This window comes from Euleptes europaea, chromosome 5 (genome assembly GCF_029931775.1).
Source record: "Euleptes europaea isolate rEulEur1 chromosome 5, rEulEur1.hap1, whole genome shotgun sequence".
Taxonomy (NCBI): Eukaryota; Metazoa; Chordata; class Lepidosauria; order Squamata; family Sphaerodactylidae; genus Euleptes; species Euleptes europaea.
The window spans coordinates 8,820,298-8,836,046 of NC_079316.1; the positions used below are offsets into that span (position 1 = coordinate 8,820,298).

General features: G+C 49.3%; 1 protein-coding gene across 1 annotated transcript in view; it reads right to left on the minus strand.

Annotated features, from left to right (window-relative positions):
* Positions 1 to 15,749, minus strand: part of LOC130477395 (cytochrome P450 2J6-like) — a 46,248-nt gene that overhangs the window by 17,393 nt on the left and 13,106 nt on the right. The window contains exons 4-8 of the mRNA XM_056849332.1: positions 7,168 to 7,328; positions 6,614 to 6,790; positions 4,528 to 4,669; positions 2,585 to 2,772; positions 1,247 to 1,388 (exon numbers count right to left, since the gene is read on the minus strand). Coding sequence (XP_056705310.1) covers positions 1,247 to 1,388; positions 2,585 to 2,772; positions 4,528 to 4,669; positions 6,614 to 6,790; positions 7,168 to 7,328 — 810 coding nt within the window. The remainder of the gene's footprint in view (positions 1 to 1,246; positions 1,389 to 2,584; positions 2,773 to 4,527; positions 4,670 to 6,613; positions 6,791 to 7,167; positions 7,329 to 15,749) is intronic.

Sequence of the window (15,749 nt, forward strand, 5' to 3'; positions counted from 1 at the left end):
ACTCCACCCCACCACCTGTCCTCCGCCATTTGGGCCTCGAGGTCCTTGCAAGGGCAGCAAGGCCCTTTGGACCTTGTTGGATGTTGCCCTATTGTTTCTGGTTGCGAAGGGGGCCCCATAACAGATCAAGCTTCAGGGTCCCAAAAATGTCGGTCTGCCACTGCCTACAGATCCAGACATCCGAAAATTGTACTGAATGCAAAACGGAGGACCGTTGCCATGTGCGTTGTGGAAAGTGCCATCAAGGTCACAGTTGACTTGTGGCAACCCCATCGTGTTTTCAAGGGAAGGGACATTTGGAGGTGGTTTGCCATTGCCTGCCTCTGCGTGGGCTGAGAGAGTTCGGAGAGAACTGTGACTGGCCCAAGGTCACCCAGCAGGCTTCATGTGGAGGAGTGGGGGATCGAACCCGGCTCTCCACATTAGAGTCCGATATTCTTAACCGCTACACCACGCTGGCTTTCTACCATGTATATGCAACTATGGTATGTGCAAACTGCTAGTAATACACACATTGGATATCATTATGCCAAAATTAGCTCCTCAGTACATGATTAAGTTTAAGCAGTTCTGGATAGTCACAGAAGAATCATAGAATTGGAAGGGAAAACCAGGGTCATCTAGTCCAACCCACTGCACAAGGCAAGAAATTCACAACTACCTCCCCCCAACACACACACACACACAGTGACCCCCACTCCATGCCCAGAAGATGGCCAAGATGCCCTCCCTCCCATGATCTGCCAAAGGTCATAGAATCAGCATTGCTGACAGATACCCATCTAGCCTCTGCTTAAAAACTTCCAGGGAAGGAGAACTTACCACCTCCCAAGGAAGCCTGTTCCACCGAGGAACCGCTCTAACTGTTAGAAGATTCTTCCTAATGTCTAGACGGAAACTCTTCTGGTTTAATTTCAACACGTTGGTTCTGGTCTGACCTTCTGGGGCAACGGAAAACAACTCTGCACCATCCTCTATATGACAGCCCTTCAAGTACTTGAACATGGTTATCATATCACCTCTCAGTCTTCTCCTCTCCAGGCTCACCATACCCAGCTCCTTCAACCTTTCCTCATAGAACTTGGTCTCCAGACCCCTCACCATCTTTGTTGCCCTCCTCTGGACAAGTTCCAGCTTGTCTACATCCTTCTTAAATTGAGGTGCCCAAAACTGAAGAAGAACTGAAGACATTCCTTTAAATTTGAGCTCCAAGCTCCGGTTCATAAAAACAGCTGTTAACAATCACCTATAGAAAATGGAATGAAGGCTTCTGGGCATGTGAAGTTCCCATCTTTGTCAAGGAAGTGGCTGGGGTTGAACTCTCCGGGTGTCTCCCATTCATTAGGATCTTTCAAGGCAGAAGCAATGCTTGGAAAAATGATGGTGCCCTGGAGGGGGGAAAGCCAAGAAATTCAGTTTGCTCCCTCAAAGAAACTGAGGGGAAATCATCAATAAGATCTCCACCAGCAAAGACCTCAGGGAAATGCATCTATGACATTACTGGTTCAAATGTTTATCTCCTGCCCTTCTCTCCAGAGGGTACACATGAACACATGAAACTGCCTTATACTGAATCAGACCTTTGGTCCATCAAAGTCAGTATTGTCTACTCAGACCGGCAGCGGCTCTCCAGGGTCTCAGGCAGAGGTCTTTCACATCACCTCAGGGGTTTACAAACACCAAATGAGACAAATCTGGGTACGGCCAATATTTAAAACCACCCTAAAAGAACATATTGTAGCTATGAACCAGCTCATCATGGCTGCCATCAAATGCTTGGAGCAACCTCATTCAAATGCTCTTCTGATTAATCATACGAGGCAGTGTTCCTTGAAAACTGCCAAAGTTGGTGATCTGATTTCCCAGAAGCCATTCTAAAGGTGTGGAACCTCCTGCAAAAAGGCACCTGGAACCACCTCAGGTCAAGACCAAGGGGAGTAGGGAGAGAGGTTGTTGAGAGGACTGAAATATAGTCTCAGCAGCTTGATTTCCCACATAAACCAGGGGAAAGCATCATTACGTTTCCTCCCTCAGTGGTAGAGGAAGAAGAAGAAGAGCTGGTTTTTATATGCCAACTTTCTCTACCACTTAAGGAAGAATCAAACTGGCTTACATAATAATAATAATAATAATTTATTGCGGTCATAGACCAGTAAATATAATTTTGCATTGCTATGCTACAAATCCAAAATCTCAAACGTTACATTTAAAAAACTGGTAAAACCGGCTTAAAATCACCTCCCCTTCCCCTCCCCACAACAGATACCCTATGAGGTAGGTGGGGCTGAGAGAGCTCTAAGAGAGCTGTGACTACCCCAAGGTCACCCAGCTGGCTTCATGAGTAGGAGTGGGGAAACCAACCCTGTTCACCAGATTAGCCTCCGCCGCTCATGTGGAGGAGTGGGGAATCAAACCTGGTTCTCCAGTACAGAGTCCACCACTCCAAACCACCACTCTTAACCACTACACCATCCTGGCATAACAGGAAGGGGGTGACAACGCCATGAAAAAAGAGAAAGAAATCCAAGCTTTATCCTCCAATATTGATAGGAAAGAGGGCTGTGTAGAAAGGTTATTTGTTTACCCTTTTGATGGGAAACTGTCGAATCATTGTGTCTTTCACGCATAACCGGGGTACCCCGATTGAGATAATGTTGCTGAAGCGCTGGGCCTCGTGAATCACAGCATTCGTGTAGGGCAAGTTCTTGCGATCCTCATAGCAGATCCTTTGGCAGGGAGCCACTGTGGCATCTATCTCCTTCTGGACTTTGGCTGAGGACAAACAGGTTATCCATAGAAAGAATTACAAAGTATACCATATTTACCCCAAAGGAAGCTGACCCTGAAGGTAAGATTATCTCCCTTTTTAAAAAAAACTGGTATTCGCAGAAGGGTTTTTAAAATTACTGTAACTTACCAGATCCCTGACCTGGATGGCCAAGGTTAGCTTGATCCCATCAGATCTCAGAAGCTAAGCAAGGTCGACCCTGGTAAGTATTTGGTTGGGAAACCAACATGGAATGCCAGGGTTGCTATGCAGAGGCTGGCAATGGCAAACCACCTCTGAACCTCTCTTGCCATGAAAACCCCATAAGAGGTCATCATATGTCAGATGTGACTTGACAGACTGACATAAGTCAGATGTGACTTGACACACACCCCTTTTCGGAGGCCCTGACCTGGACAGCCGAGGCTAGTCCAATCTCATCAGATCTCAGGAGCTGAGCAGGGTCAGCCCTGGTTAGTAGTTGGACAGGAGACCACCAAGGAAGCCCGGAGTCACTATGCAGAGGCTGGCAAGGGCAAACCACCTCTGAACATCACTTGCCTTGAAAACCCTACAGGGTTGCCATAAGTTGGCTGCAACTGGACGGCACTTTCCCACCACCACCACATTTTTAGAGAACAGGAGCTACAATGGAGTCCAGTAGCACCTTGGAAGAAGTAGATTGGGAGGAGCTGTGGCTCAGTGGTAGAGCATCTGCTTGGCATGCAGAAGGTCCCAGGTTCAACCCCTGGCATCTCCAGTTAAAGAGACTAGGCAAGTAGGTGATGTGAAAGACCTCTGCCTGAGGCCCTGGAGAGCCGCTGCCGGTCTGAGTAGACAATACTGACTTTGATGACCGAGGGTCTGATTCAGTATAAGGCAGCTTCATGTGTTCATGTGAAATGTGGTGTTGGAGGAAAGTGTTACGGATATCATGGACCACCCCAAAAAATCAGCGAGTTCTAGATCAAATCAAGCCTGAACTGACCCTAGAAGCTAAAATGACTAAACTGAGGCTGTCATACTTTGGTCATATTCTGAGAAGACAAGAGTCATTGGAGAAGACAGTCATGCTAGGAAAAGTTGAAGTCAGCAGGAAAAGAGGAAGGCCCAACATGAGATGGATTGACTTTATAAAGGAAGCCACGGGCCTCAGTTTGCAAGGCTGTTAAGGATAGGACATTTTGGAGGACATTGGTTCATAGGGTTGCCATAAGGTAAAAGTGACTTGACGGCACTTGAAGGGCTGGTGCTGAGTTGTTTTCTGTTGCCCCAGAAGGTCGGACCAGAACCAATGGGTTGAAATTAAATCAAAAGAGTTTCCGTCTAGACATCAGGAAGAATTTTCTAACAGCGTCGTTCCTCAGTGGAACAGGCGTCCTTGGAATGTGGTGAGTTCTCTTTCCCTGGAGGTTTTTAAGCAGAGGCTAGATGACCACGTGTCAGCAATGCTGATTCTATGACCTTAGGCAGATGATGAGAAGGAGGGCATCTTGGCCATCTTCTGGGCATGGAGTGGGGGTCACTGGGGGTATGGGGGGGGAGGTAGTTGTGAATTTCCTGCATTGTGCAGTGGGTTGGACTAGATGACCCTGGTTTTCCCTTCCAACTCTATGATTCTATGACTCTAACCACTACACAACCACGGGCTCCCAATATTTCTGTGGTATTTCTTCTGTCCAACTGCTTCTCATTGCTTCACCATTTGTAAGGTTCCAAAATGGTAAAGGATTAGTAATGAATCACATTTCTTGACTCACCTTGGACATCAGGATAAGCCACCATATAGAGAAGTGCCCAGTAGAGCGTGGTGCTGGATGTCTCGGTACCACCCAAGAACAGGTCAAAGATGCACTGGATCATGTTGCTTTCATCATAGGCTGGTTTTGGCTGGCCCTTGCTCTGCAGGATGACAAGAAGAAGAAGGAGGAGGAGGAGGAGGAGGAGGAGGAGGAGGAGGAGGAGAGTTGGTTTTTATATGCTGACTTTCTCTACCACTTAAAGACAAATCAAACCAGCTTACAATCACCTTCCCTTCCCCTCCCCACAACAGACACCCTGTGAGGTAGGTGGGGCTGAGAGAATTCATAGAACTGTGACTAGCCCCAGGTCACCCAACTGGGTTCATGTGTAGGAGTGGAGAAACCAACCCGGTTTACCAGATTAAAGTCCACCGCTCCAAACCACTGTGCTTAACCACTACACCAGACTGAATAGCAGGACAGGTGCGAAGCATACGTTTCAGCTCTCCTTTTCTTTCTCTCCCTTTTTCTTTCCCCCCCTCCCTCCCTCCTTCCCTCCCTCCCTTTCTTTCCCCCCTCCCTCCCTCCCTCCCTCCCTCTTTCTTTCTTTCTTTCTTTCTTTCTTTCTTTCTTTCTTTCTTTCTTTCTTTCTTTCTTTCTTTCTTTCGTGTTTGCTTGTTCGTTCGTTTGTTTGTGTGCACATGGCCCTGCCCGACCAAGTGACAGTTAAGTCAAATCCGGCCCTCCTAACAAATTAGTTCGACACCCCTGCTGTAAGATGACCAAAAATACTAAGCAGGAAATGTGGTATTAACAACGATCTTAAGGACATAAGAAAAGCCCTGCTAGATCAGACCCAGGCCCATCAAGTCCAGCGGTCTGTTCACACAGTGGCCAACCAGGTGCCTCTAGGAAGCCCACAAACAAGACAGCTGCAGCAGCATTCTCCTGCCTGTGTTCCATGGCTCCTAATACAATAGGCATGCTCCTCTGATGCTGGAGAGAATAGGTGTGCATCATGACTAGCATCCACTTTTAATTGTAGCCATTAATAGCCCTCTTCTCCTTTAGTGTTGTTACAGCTCTTCACCCTGTCTAAAGTGTTGCATAGTCACCATTGTAGCAGTTTTTGGAACAACCATATAAGGTAGAAGACCAAGACTCGAGTCCAGCAGCACCTTAGAGACCCACAAGCTTTGCAGGGTATAAGCTTTTGAGAGCCAAAACTGCCTTCGTCAGATGCCTTCAAAGGTAGAACAATACTGAGTCGAGCCACAACCAACTCATGGCAACCCCATCCAAGGAGCATTCCAGGCAAGAGACGAGCAGAGGTGGTTTGCCATTGCCTTCCTTGCAGCCCCAGCCTTCTTTGATGGTCGCCCATTGAAGTATTAACCATGGCAACCCTACTTAGCATCCAAGTTTTGACAAACACATCTAAACTGGGCTGTGCAGGCAGCCAGATTAGTATTATTATTAGGGTTACCATGTCCTTCTTCACCACCGGTGGGAAGTTTTTGGGGTGGAGCCTGAGGAGGGTGGGGTTTGGGGAGGGGAGGGACTTCAATGCCATAGATTCCAATTGCCAAAGTGGCCATTTTCTCCAGGTGAGCTGATCTCTATTGGCTGGAGATCAGTTGTAATAGAAGGAGATGTCCAGCTAGTACCTGGAGGTTGGCAACCCTAATTATTATTCACAAATTACACAGTAGGGGGCTGGGCTCATGGTTTGCCTTATTATTAGGGTTGGTACTCTGGGTTGGGAAATACCTGGAGATTTTGCAGGTGGAGTCTGAGGAGAGCAGGGTTTAGAGAGGGAAGGGACTTCTACGCCATAAAATCCAATTGCCAAAGCGGCCAATTTCTCCAGGGGAACTTATTTCTATCACCTGGAGATCAGTTGTAATAGCGGGAGATCTCCAGCTACCACCTGGAGGTTTGGCAACCCTACTTTCGATACCGTCTGCGTTTGGGCCGTAGCCAAAAGGACTTCAGGCTCAGAGCTCCACTACAGGAGCACTCTATCTCTGTCATCTTCATAATGGAAATCAATAAGCACTGTAAGTCTCCCAAAGAAGGCTGGTCTCCAGCACAAAGCACTAACCTTCTCGATTTGAGCCAGGTAACAATTAATGAAGTCTTGCGGCTCGTCCAAAGCTCCTCTGTCCTGATGGCTGCTGATCTCCTTCCGTATGAAGGAAGACACCTCCTCACAGCAGGACAAAGCCTTCTTGTGAGGTCCTGGCAAATGGCGCATCAGCCAAGGAAAGACATCGTAGACCTGCAAAAGGGATACGTCAAAGAGAGAAGCTAAGCAACTGAGTTCTTCTTTCTGCTGCAGTCCACTGAGCCCTCCAAAACATTGTTCCTGGGGATCAGAGGGCGCTCAGACATTGCTTCTGAGACAAATCGGTCTGCAGTGAAGGGTGGAATGGACAGAAATTGCTGGTCCCTTCTTCCAAAGACTTATGTGCTGTTAAGTCTTTGGAACTGCGAGGTTGGATACATGCCAGTATGCCTCAACATTCCCAACATGGCCCTGCTGTTGCTGTCTTCCTTCGACAGAGACCACCCTCCTTCTAGAAATAGAAGAAATATTCTAGAAATGTTTTGCATTTTTTACGGGAAGAAGAAAAGAAAAATAGATGAAATGCTTACATGATGACAGAGGCTGCCTCCAAACTTGAATATACATTCCATGGCTTCCAGAAGGTGGTGGAAGGTTTTGTCATCATTGGAGAAGCGATGCCCAAAGACAACAGCGCAGATCACGTTCGAGACGGCGAGTGTGAGGGCAAACGACGGATTCATGGGCTTTCCTGAAATGGAAGTCAATGAGGATGACTGTGAATTGGTCTAGAGCAGCGGTTCCAAAACTGTTCTCCGTGGAGCACCTGGTGCTCCGCGAAACATCTCCTAGCGCTCCGTGAAGAGATTGGAAAGAAAAATAAATAAAATAAATGTGACAAGATCTCAAAATTGTGAATTTTTGCAGCCATGAACTGTGTGTAGTAAGTATTGAGTAGAAATTATTTAGTTCCTGCAGTGTTCTTGAAGCAGTAACTATAAAGACCTAGTCAGCATTCATTGTGCCAAACTCAAAGTTTGCCGTCTGTCACCCACCATATCCTCCCTATTTATGTGTTGTTGTGTAGTGAAATTAGTGGAGAAAATAAATTTTAAACGAAATAAAACTTGATGTTTAACATGCCCAAATGCTTAAGCTACTTTCCATCGACAATACTACTGTCATTCGGTTTAGTATATAGGTGCTAGGTGAAAATTAGTGCTCCGTGATGAATTTCTCTCCTAAAAAGTGCTCCATGACTCAAAAGGTTTGGGAACCACCGGCCTAGAGAATGAAGCATATTGGCAGAACGCACGCTGTGAAAACAGGGGCAAAGCAGGCCTTATGTGGGGATGGGCTGAGCAAGTAGAAGGTCCAAAATGGCAGGAGGGAGAGGCAGAGGAACAGGCTTCTCCTGAAGGTGAAGACCTGAGACAGAGACTGGTTGACCTGAGGCATGGGAGAGAAAACATATGCACGGGAGCAATTATATCCAGTATCGCCTTGGAAGAACTGGATCATCTCCAATTCAGCCCTCGGTTTCTGAGGGATATGATTTTAGAGCGTGCCACCACGTCTGGTCAGACAAGCAGATGTATAATATCCCTGAAGGTAGTATCAGAGGGTCGCCATGTTGGTCTGCAGTGGAACAGCTAGATCCGAGTCCACTAGCACCTCAGAAAACCAGATTTTCGGGGTATGACATTTTGAGAGTCAAAGCTCCCCTTCACCAGGTATCTGGCGTCGGGTATCTGATGAAAGGAGTGTTGAATCTCAAAAGCTCATACCCTGGAAATGTTGTTCGTCTCTAAGCGGCTACTGGACTCGAGTCTAGTAATACAATATCTAGGGTTCAGTCAATGCAATAAAAAATTGACAAGGTTAGTACAGGGGTGGTATCAGTTCTTTATACGAACTGCATTTTTCGTGGCTCTCTCCAAAGGGGGGTTATAGTTCAAAAAGGGAGCCAAGAATTTGTTGGAAGGGATAATTAGCCTTCCCTCGCAGAACTATGCTTCCATGTTTCCCTGGGGCATCGAAACAATTAAATCAGTTTCACTCACATCTGCACGGCCCTTACCGTGCAAGTCATGAGACACCTCAATTGCCTCCAAGAACCAAGATCACAGAGTGACATTTTGACAGCAAAATTCCCTGCTAAGTAAATGTGATAAGAAGAACTCAGATGTAATATCTTATTTGAGACCCATTAACTCTTTTACAAAGACACATAAATATCTACATTTTCTCTTGCTCCAATCCCTGGATTTGCTCTTGATGAGTTGGGAGGAATGCTGAAACTGACATAAAGGTAAAGGTCCCCTGTGCAAGCACGGGGTCATTCCTGACCCATGGGGTGACGTCACATCCCGACATTTTCTAGGCAGACTTTCTTTTTACGGGGTGGTTTGCCAGTGCCTTCCACAGTCATCTTTCCTTTACCCCCAGCAAACTGGGTCCTCATTTTACCAACCTTGGAAGGATGGAAGGCTGAGTCAACCTTGAGCCGGCTACCTGAAACCAACTTCCGTTGGGATCGAACTCAGGTCATGAGCAGAGCTTGGATTGCAGTACTGCAGCTTACCACTCTGCGCCACGGGGCTCAGGAAATTGACATACAGATGCACAATTCACATGGGAACAAAATCCTGTGCGCTGTGGCTCAGTAGTGGTGCATCTGCTTGGCATGCAGAAGCTCCCAGGTTCAGTCCCCAACATCTCCAGTTGGAAGGATCAGGTCGTGTTGGTGGTGAAAAGTGCCATCAAGTCACAGCTGACTTGTGGCAACCCTGTAGGGCTTTCTAGGCAAGAGACATTCAGAGGTGGCTTGCCATTGCCTACTCCCACATGGGCTGAGAGAATTCGGAGAGAACTGTGACTGGCCCAAGGTCACCCAGCAGGTTTCATGTGGAGGAGTGGGGAACCAAACCCGGTTCTCCAGATTAGAGACTGCCGCTCATGTGGAGAAGTGGGGAAAGAAACCTGGTTCTCCAGAGTAGAGTTCGCCGCTCTTAACCACTACACCACGCTGGCTCTGCAGTAGTAGGAGATCTGAAAGACCTCATTCTAAGACCCTGGAGAGCCGTTGTCAGTCTAAGTAGACAATACCGACCTTGATGGACAAATGGTCTGATTCAATATAAGGCAGCTTAATGTGTTCATATTTTCAAAGGAATGGCGCTGTCAGGCTGCTATCTCGGTTTCGTTATTGCCTCTGTCTCTGCGTTGTATTGTCTGCCCCCCAAGGTCGCATACCTAGGCCTGGGAACCCAGCTCCTGGGAAACTGTATTCAGCCTGTACGTGTAATCACCCGCTTTTCCTGCCTTATAATATCTCCCAGCTAGTGAGCCTCTCATAGCTGTCATTTTATTCGTTTGCACTGTATGCCTAATTGACCAGTAAAAGCCATCTGTTTGGACTCTATATGACTTTGTGGTGATTTCTGGTTCTGTGGGCCAAGGGCTGACATTATGACAGCTATCTCTTCACCATTCTACTAGCCAGGCTGGAGCCCAGGGGGGTTCGCCTGCCACTTGGATGGGAGCTATGCAGCTCTCCAGGTGATCTACACCCTGGAGCCCTTCTCTGAGGATCCTACTCTGTTACAAGACTTAATCGCTGAACTTTTCCGGACGACCCGAGAGGTTTGCCGCTTGAGGGGACTGGTACAGAAACAGTGGCAATCTCTTAAAGGACGTCTCTGGATGTTAACGTCGGAGGATACTGATGCTCGTCTAGATCTTCAGGACTTGGATCAATTACTGGACGATGCCCGATTGGCGACTGAGGATTTACAAATATTAACTGGACTTTTGGATAATCTTATTTCTCGAGAAACTCTTTCTACCATGGCGGGAGCCCCACCGGAGGGTTTTTCCCTGATCCCGGATGCAGCCAGCTGTCAGGCTGAGGCCAAGCGAGTCGCTATTAGCACCGCTCTTCTCCTTGTGGAATGTACAAAGGACACCCCGGTAGCCACCTTGGCTCAAGTTTTGACCTCGACCTTCGGAGCCGAGGCACCCGCACTGGCGGTTCGAGTACAACCTCTGCTGGGCGGGGAACCCGACCCCATACTCTCACTCCTGGAGACAGAACTTTTGCCGCGCATTACGGCAGAGACTGCCCTGAGACTTGAGAACGCCAAAGTTCTTGCGGATCAGCAAGCCGCCGAAGCGGCTAAGGTCGCAAGAGAGAGAGAGGCTGCGGAAGCAGCCAGGGCGGCTGCAGCAAGGATTAGGAATCAGGCGAACGTGGACACGCGCCCTAAGGGCAATGTACTAGGGCTATCAGGTCTGTCCTTTTCCCCGGCGTTTGTCCCGTCGCGCGCGACCCAACGCGCACGCCGTTTGGCTGACCGACGTCGAGACTCAGAAGAGTCAGAAGACGAGGATTTATATGGGGATAGCTCTCAATGGGCCACAAGCTTCCGGACCAGTAAGCCTCATCTTACTGGTGGCCCAAGTGAGGAGGCTCATTTCTTAAGAGCCCAGAATCGGGAGCTCTCCGACCGTGTTGATCAACTCCAAGACGTAATGGAACGTATGCTTCAGGAGAACAGGCAATTACAACAAACCCTGATAGCTCTGAGACAGCCCGTTCCGATACCGGGTCAGGGGGTACCCGTACAGCCACCCGCTAATGTGCCTGCTCCACCCTTGCCTCCTGGAGCTCCTGTTGCTCCTCCGCCCGGACCACCCGTGCAACCACCCGCTAATGTGCCTGCTCCACCCTTGCCTCCTGGAGCTCCTGTTGTCCCTCCGCCCGGACCACCCGTGCAACCGGGTCAACCTGCGCCCGGCCCTTGGAAGCAACTCAAATTGAGGACTACGTATGACGGATCTCTCGAGACTTTGCCTTGTTTCTTGCATCAAGTGGACAGTTATATGCGAGAACAAGGACAACTTTTCCCCACGGAAGACAGCCGGGTGCGTTACGTAGCTTCCCTTCTGACAGGTAAAGCGGCTGACTGGATGGTCCTCCAGTTTGACACCCGCTCTCGTGCTATTCGTTCCCTCAACAACTTCATGACTGCCCTGAGAAGGAGGTTTGAGGACCCCTTCCTGGGGGAAAGAGCCAAAACGGAACTCTTACAATTAAAACAAGGCTCTGCTACAGTTCGAGAATTTGCCGATGAATTTCAACGACTGGCAAGTAAAATTGTAGGTTGGCCCGAGACCACCCTGATCCATCATTTCAGGGAAGCCTTGCATCCTGACATTCTGAACTGGTCTTACATGCGAGGCGATCCCGATACCCTCGAAGACTGGATCCTATTAGCCGAGGAAGTGGAAAGCCGCCGACGCTTCATTTCTCTCGTCCGTCAAAAGCACAAGGAAAAAGGCACCCAAAAGCCTCAACCCAAGGCACCACTGCTCGTCCCACGAAATCCCCCACGTCCGCCCCAGGAACGTGAAGCCCGATTTCAGAGGGGTGCCTGTCTTACTTGCGGAGAAATGGGCCACTTTGCAGCCGTTTGCCCACGCCGCCAGGAAATATTTCGTCCCAGCACGACAACCCGCGCCCGAGGTCGTCCACCACGCAGAGGCACCGCGGCCACCCGCAGCGCAGCTCCGGGAAGACCCACACCCTCTGCACTCCATGCCGGGGACCCAGCCTCCCTGCCTACTACCAACGACCCCGCCGGGTCTCGGATTACAAGTGCCCCATTGGGGGACGATTTTCCCTCTTCGGATGAGGAAAATCCTTGGATTTCTCCAGCCTTAAACCTGGAATCTCCCCTCGACTTGTCAAAAAACGGCTCCGGTCTGTGGTGAATGGAGCGTCTCCACCGACCTCTCAGGATCTTCCTATCAAACCGAATGCTCCTACCAAAATTAAAGACGTGGACTCCACCGTCTACGTGGATGCAGTTTTACAGCAACTTAACGGTGGCCCACAAATCCCCGTCAAAGCACTAATTGACTCCGGTTGCTGTCGCACTCTCATAAGCGAAACCACTTTTGCTGCACTCAGAGCCGACTCTGAGGCTTTACCCGCCCCCGTCCAATTTGCCCAAATGGACGGAAGCCATTTCCAGGGGGGTCCAGTTGATCACCGCACCATAGGGGTGGCAATGGGAATTGGTTCCCACTGGGAACAAATAGACTTCACTATAGCCCCTATCCGATTTGAAGTGGTCTTGGGAATTAACTGGATTAAAGGACATAGTCCCAGTATTGATTGGGAAACAAACACTATCTCCTTCGCTAGTCCCACCTGCGGCCAGCATCGGCAAAACTTTGCTCTGCTATATCCGCCCGTTCCAGCATTAACCTCTACTGCCCCAGCACCACCGGCTCTACCCGCTGTGTACCGGGACTTTGAAGATGTCTTCGACCTTAAGGAATGTGATGCCTTACCCCCCCACCGGGCCTCAGACTGTGCGATTGAAGTGGTAAAGGACTGCACATTAACCAAGAGTAAGATTTACCCTATGAGCGCTTCCGAGCGCACTGTCCTCCGGGACTTTTTGGACAAAAACCTCGCCAGAGGGTTCATTCGCCCTTCGAATGCCCCAAACTCGGCCCCCGCGTTTTTCATCCGGAAAAAAGAGGGCGACCTTCGCCTGTGCATTGACTTCAGAAAGCTCAATGCGGTTACCCAGACCAATGCCTATCCTATCCCATTAATATCCGATATTTTGGGACAATTACAGGAAGGCCGTGTGTTCTCTAAATTAGACTTGGTGGAAGCTTACTACCGAGTCCGTATCCGCGAAGGGGATGAGCACCTCACTGCCTTCTCTAGCTGTTTCGGAATGTATGAATTCCTTGTGATGCCGTTCGGATTAAAAGGGGCCCCGGGGGTCTTCATGCAACTCATCAATGAAATCCTACATGACCTTCTATATCGTGGGGTGGTGGTCTACTTAGATGACATTCTCATTTATTCGAAAACTATGGACGAGCATGTGGCTCTGGTCAGGGAACTTCTGCAACGCCTGCGCAACCATCAACTTTTCGCAAAACTTGCTAAGTGCGAATTTCACCAAAGCAAACTCACGTTTTTGGGATACATCATCTCCCACCAAGGTCTTCGCATGGACCCCGCCAAAGTCCAAGCCGTCCTCGATTGGACTCCCCCCACCAACCGGAAGCAAGTACAGCAATTTCTGGGATTTGCAAACTTCTATCGAGGATTCATCCCTAACTTCGCCCAGGTGGCTCTACCCATTACGGACCTACTGAAAACTAAGGGAAAAGTAAGCTCGGCTGCCTTGCCCTCCGCGAAAATCCTATGGACTGAGCAATGCCAAGCCGCCTTTCTGGCCCTCAAACGCCTCTTCACTTCGGAGCCGGTGCTACAGCACCCAGACCCAAATCAAATGTTCATTGTGCAAGTCGATGCTTCCGATGTAGCCATGGGAGGGGCTCTCCTCCAGCAAGGACCGGATGGTCTTCTTCACCCTTGCGCTTACTTTTCAAAAAAATTTGCGCACGCTCAATTAAACTGGCCCATCTGGGAGAAAGAGGCCTCCGCAGTTCATCATGCTCTGACTCTATGGCGACAATTCTTGGAAGGGTCTAAAGTCCCCTTTGAGGTTTGGACCGATCACAAAAATCTAGCTGCCCTCACGGGGTCCCATAAGCTATCAGCGAAACAACAACGGTGGGCGGAGTTCTTTGCGCAGTTCCGTTTCACCCTGAAGCACATCCCTGGGAAACAGAACGTTCTTGCGGATGCCCTCTCCCGTTTACCACAATATCCGGTAAAACTCGAAAGACCCACCAATTCTCTGTTCACCCCTATGCAACGTGGGGCTCTACCTATGCTGGCTGTACAAACTCGATCCCAGCATCAGCACACCTTACCCAACGTACAACTTCCGCCAGCTCAACCGGCTGCCCAGCCGCCACCGCAACAAACCGGAGTTCCCGCCCTTCCTACCCCTCCGACCGCCCAGCCGCCTGCAGTCTGCGCGCCGCCGCACGTAAGCACTAGCCCCATAACTGTTTCTAAGATCTCCATGGCCGACGGGGGGGCCCCCTCCAAAATCCCCATCTCCGAGTCCTTTTTAACTGTCCTTCGGGACCAGTGCCTTTTAGAACGTTCCGCTCATACCCTACCCCCTGGTGTTTTGGAACAAGGAGGATCCTGGTACAAGGACTCGAAATTGTATGTCCCCAAGGCTCTCCGAAAGGACGTTTTACATTTAGCCCATGGAGCCAAAACAGCTGGGCACTTTGGGTTTCTGAAAACCCTTCACTTATTGCGCAGACAGTTCTGGTGGGGGGGAATGCGTTCCGACATTGACTCCTTCATCCGCAGCTGTCCCGTTTGTGCCGCTGCGAAACGATCGCAGGGCAAACCCCCGGGACTGCTACAACCTCTTGAAACGCCCAGCAAACCTTGGGAAGTGATTGCTATGGACTTCATGACTGATCTCCCTCTCAGTGGGGGTAAAACTGTGTTGTGGGTTGTTACTGATTTGTTTTCTAAGCAAATACATTTAATTCCATGCGCAGGGATTCCCTCTGCTCAGAAACTGGCCCGCCTCTTCGTGACGCATATCTTTCGTTTACATTCGTTTCCGCGTAAGATAATTTGTGACCGCGGCAGTGGTTTCGTTTCTAAGTTTTGGAAAGCTTTCCTCAAGTTGGTGGGAGTGGAACAAGGGTTGTCTAGTGCATACCATCCTCAAACTGATGGTCAAACTGAACGTGTCAATGCTGTACTTGAATGTTATTTACGCTGTTATGTTAACTACCACCAGGATAACTGGGTAGAACTGTTACCTTTAGCAGAATATGCCTACAATAATGCCATGCATCAATCCACAGGTTTTAGCCCATTTTTTGCTGTGTATGGACAAGATTTCAGTCCCATCGCTCCTACAGATGATATAGAGGGGGAGGGGAACCCCGACATTGCCTCCTGGGCACACGCCCTCCGTACCACTTGGCCCTGGCTCGTTAGCAACCTCGACCGAGCCAAACGTAAATACAAAGCACAAGCTGACAAACATCGCTCCCCCGGGGGTGATCTGCAAGTGGGTACTTTGGTTTACCTTTCCACCAAAAATCTCCGTTCCACCCAACCGTGCCATAAGCTCAGTGCTAAATACATTGGCCCTTTCCCCATCACCCGGGTCATAAACCCTGTCACGGTGGAACTGGCTCTCCCCAAATCCTTGAGGCGTGTGCATCCTGTTTTCCACATTAGCCTCCTCAA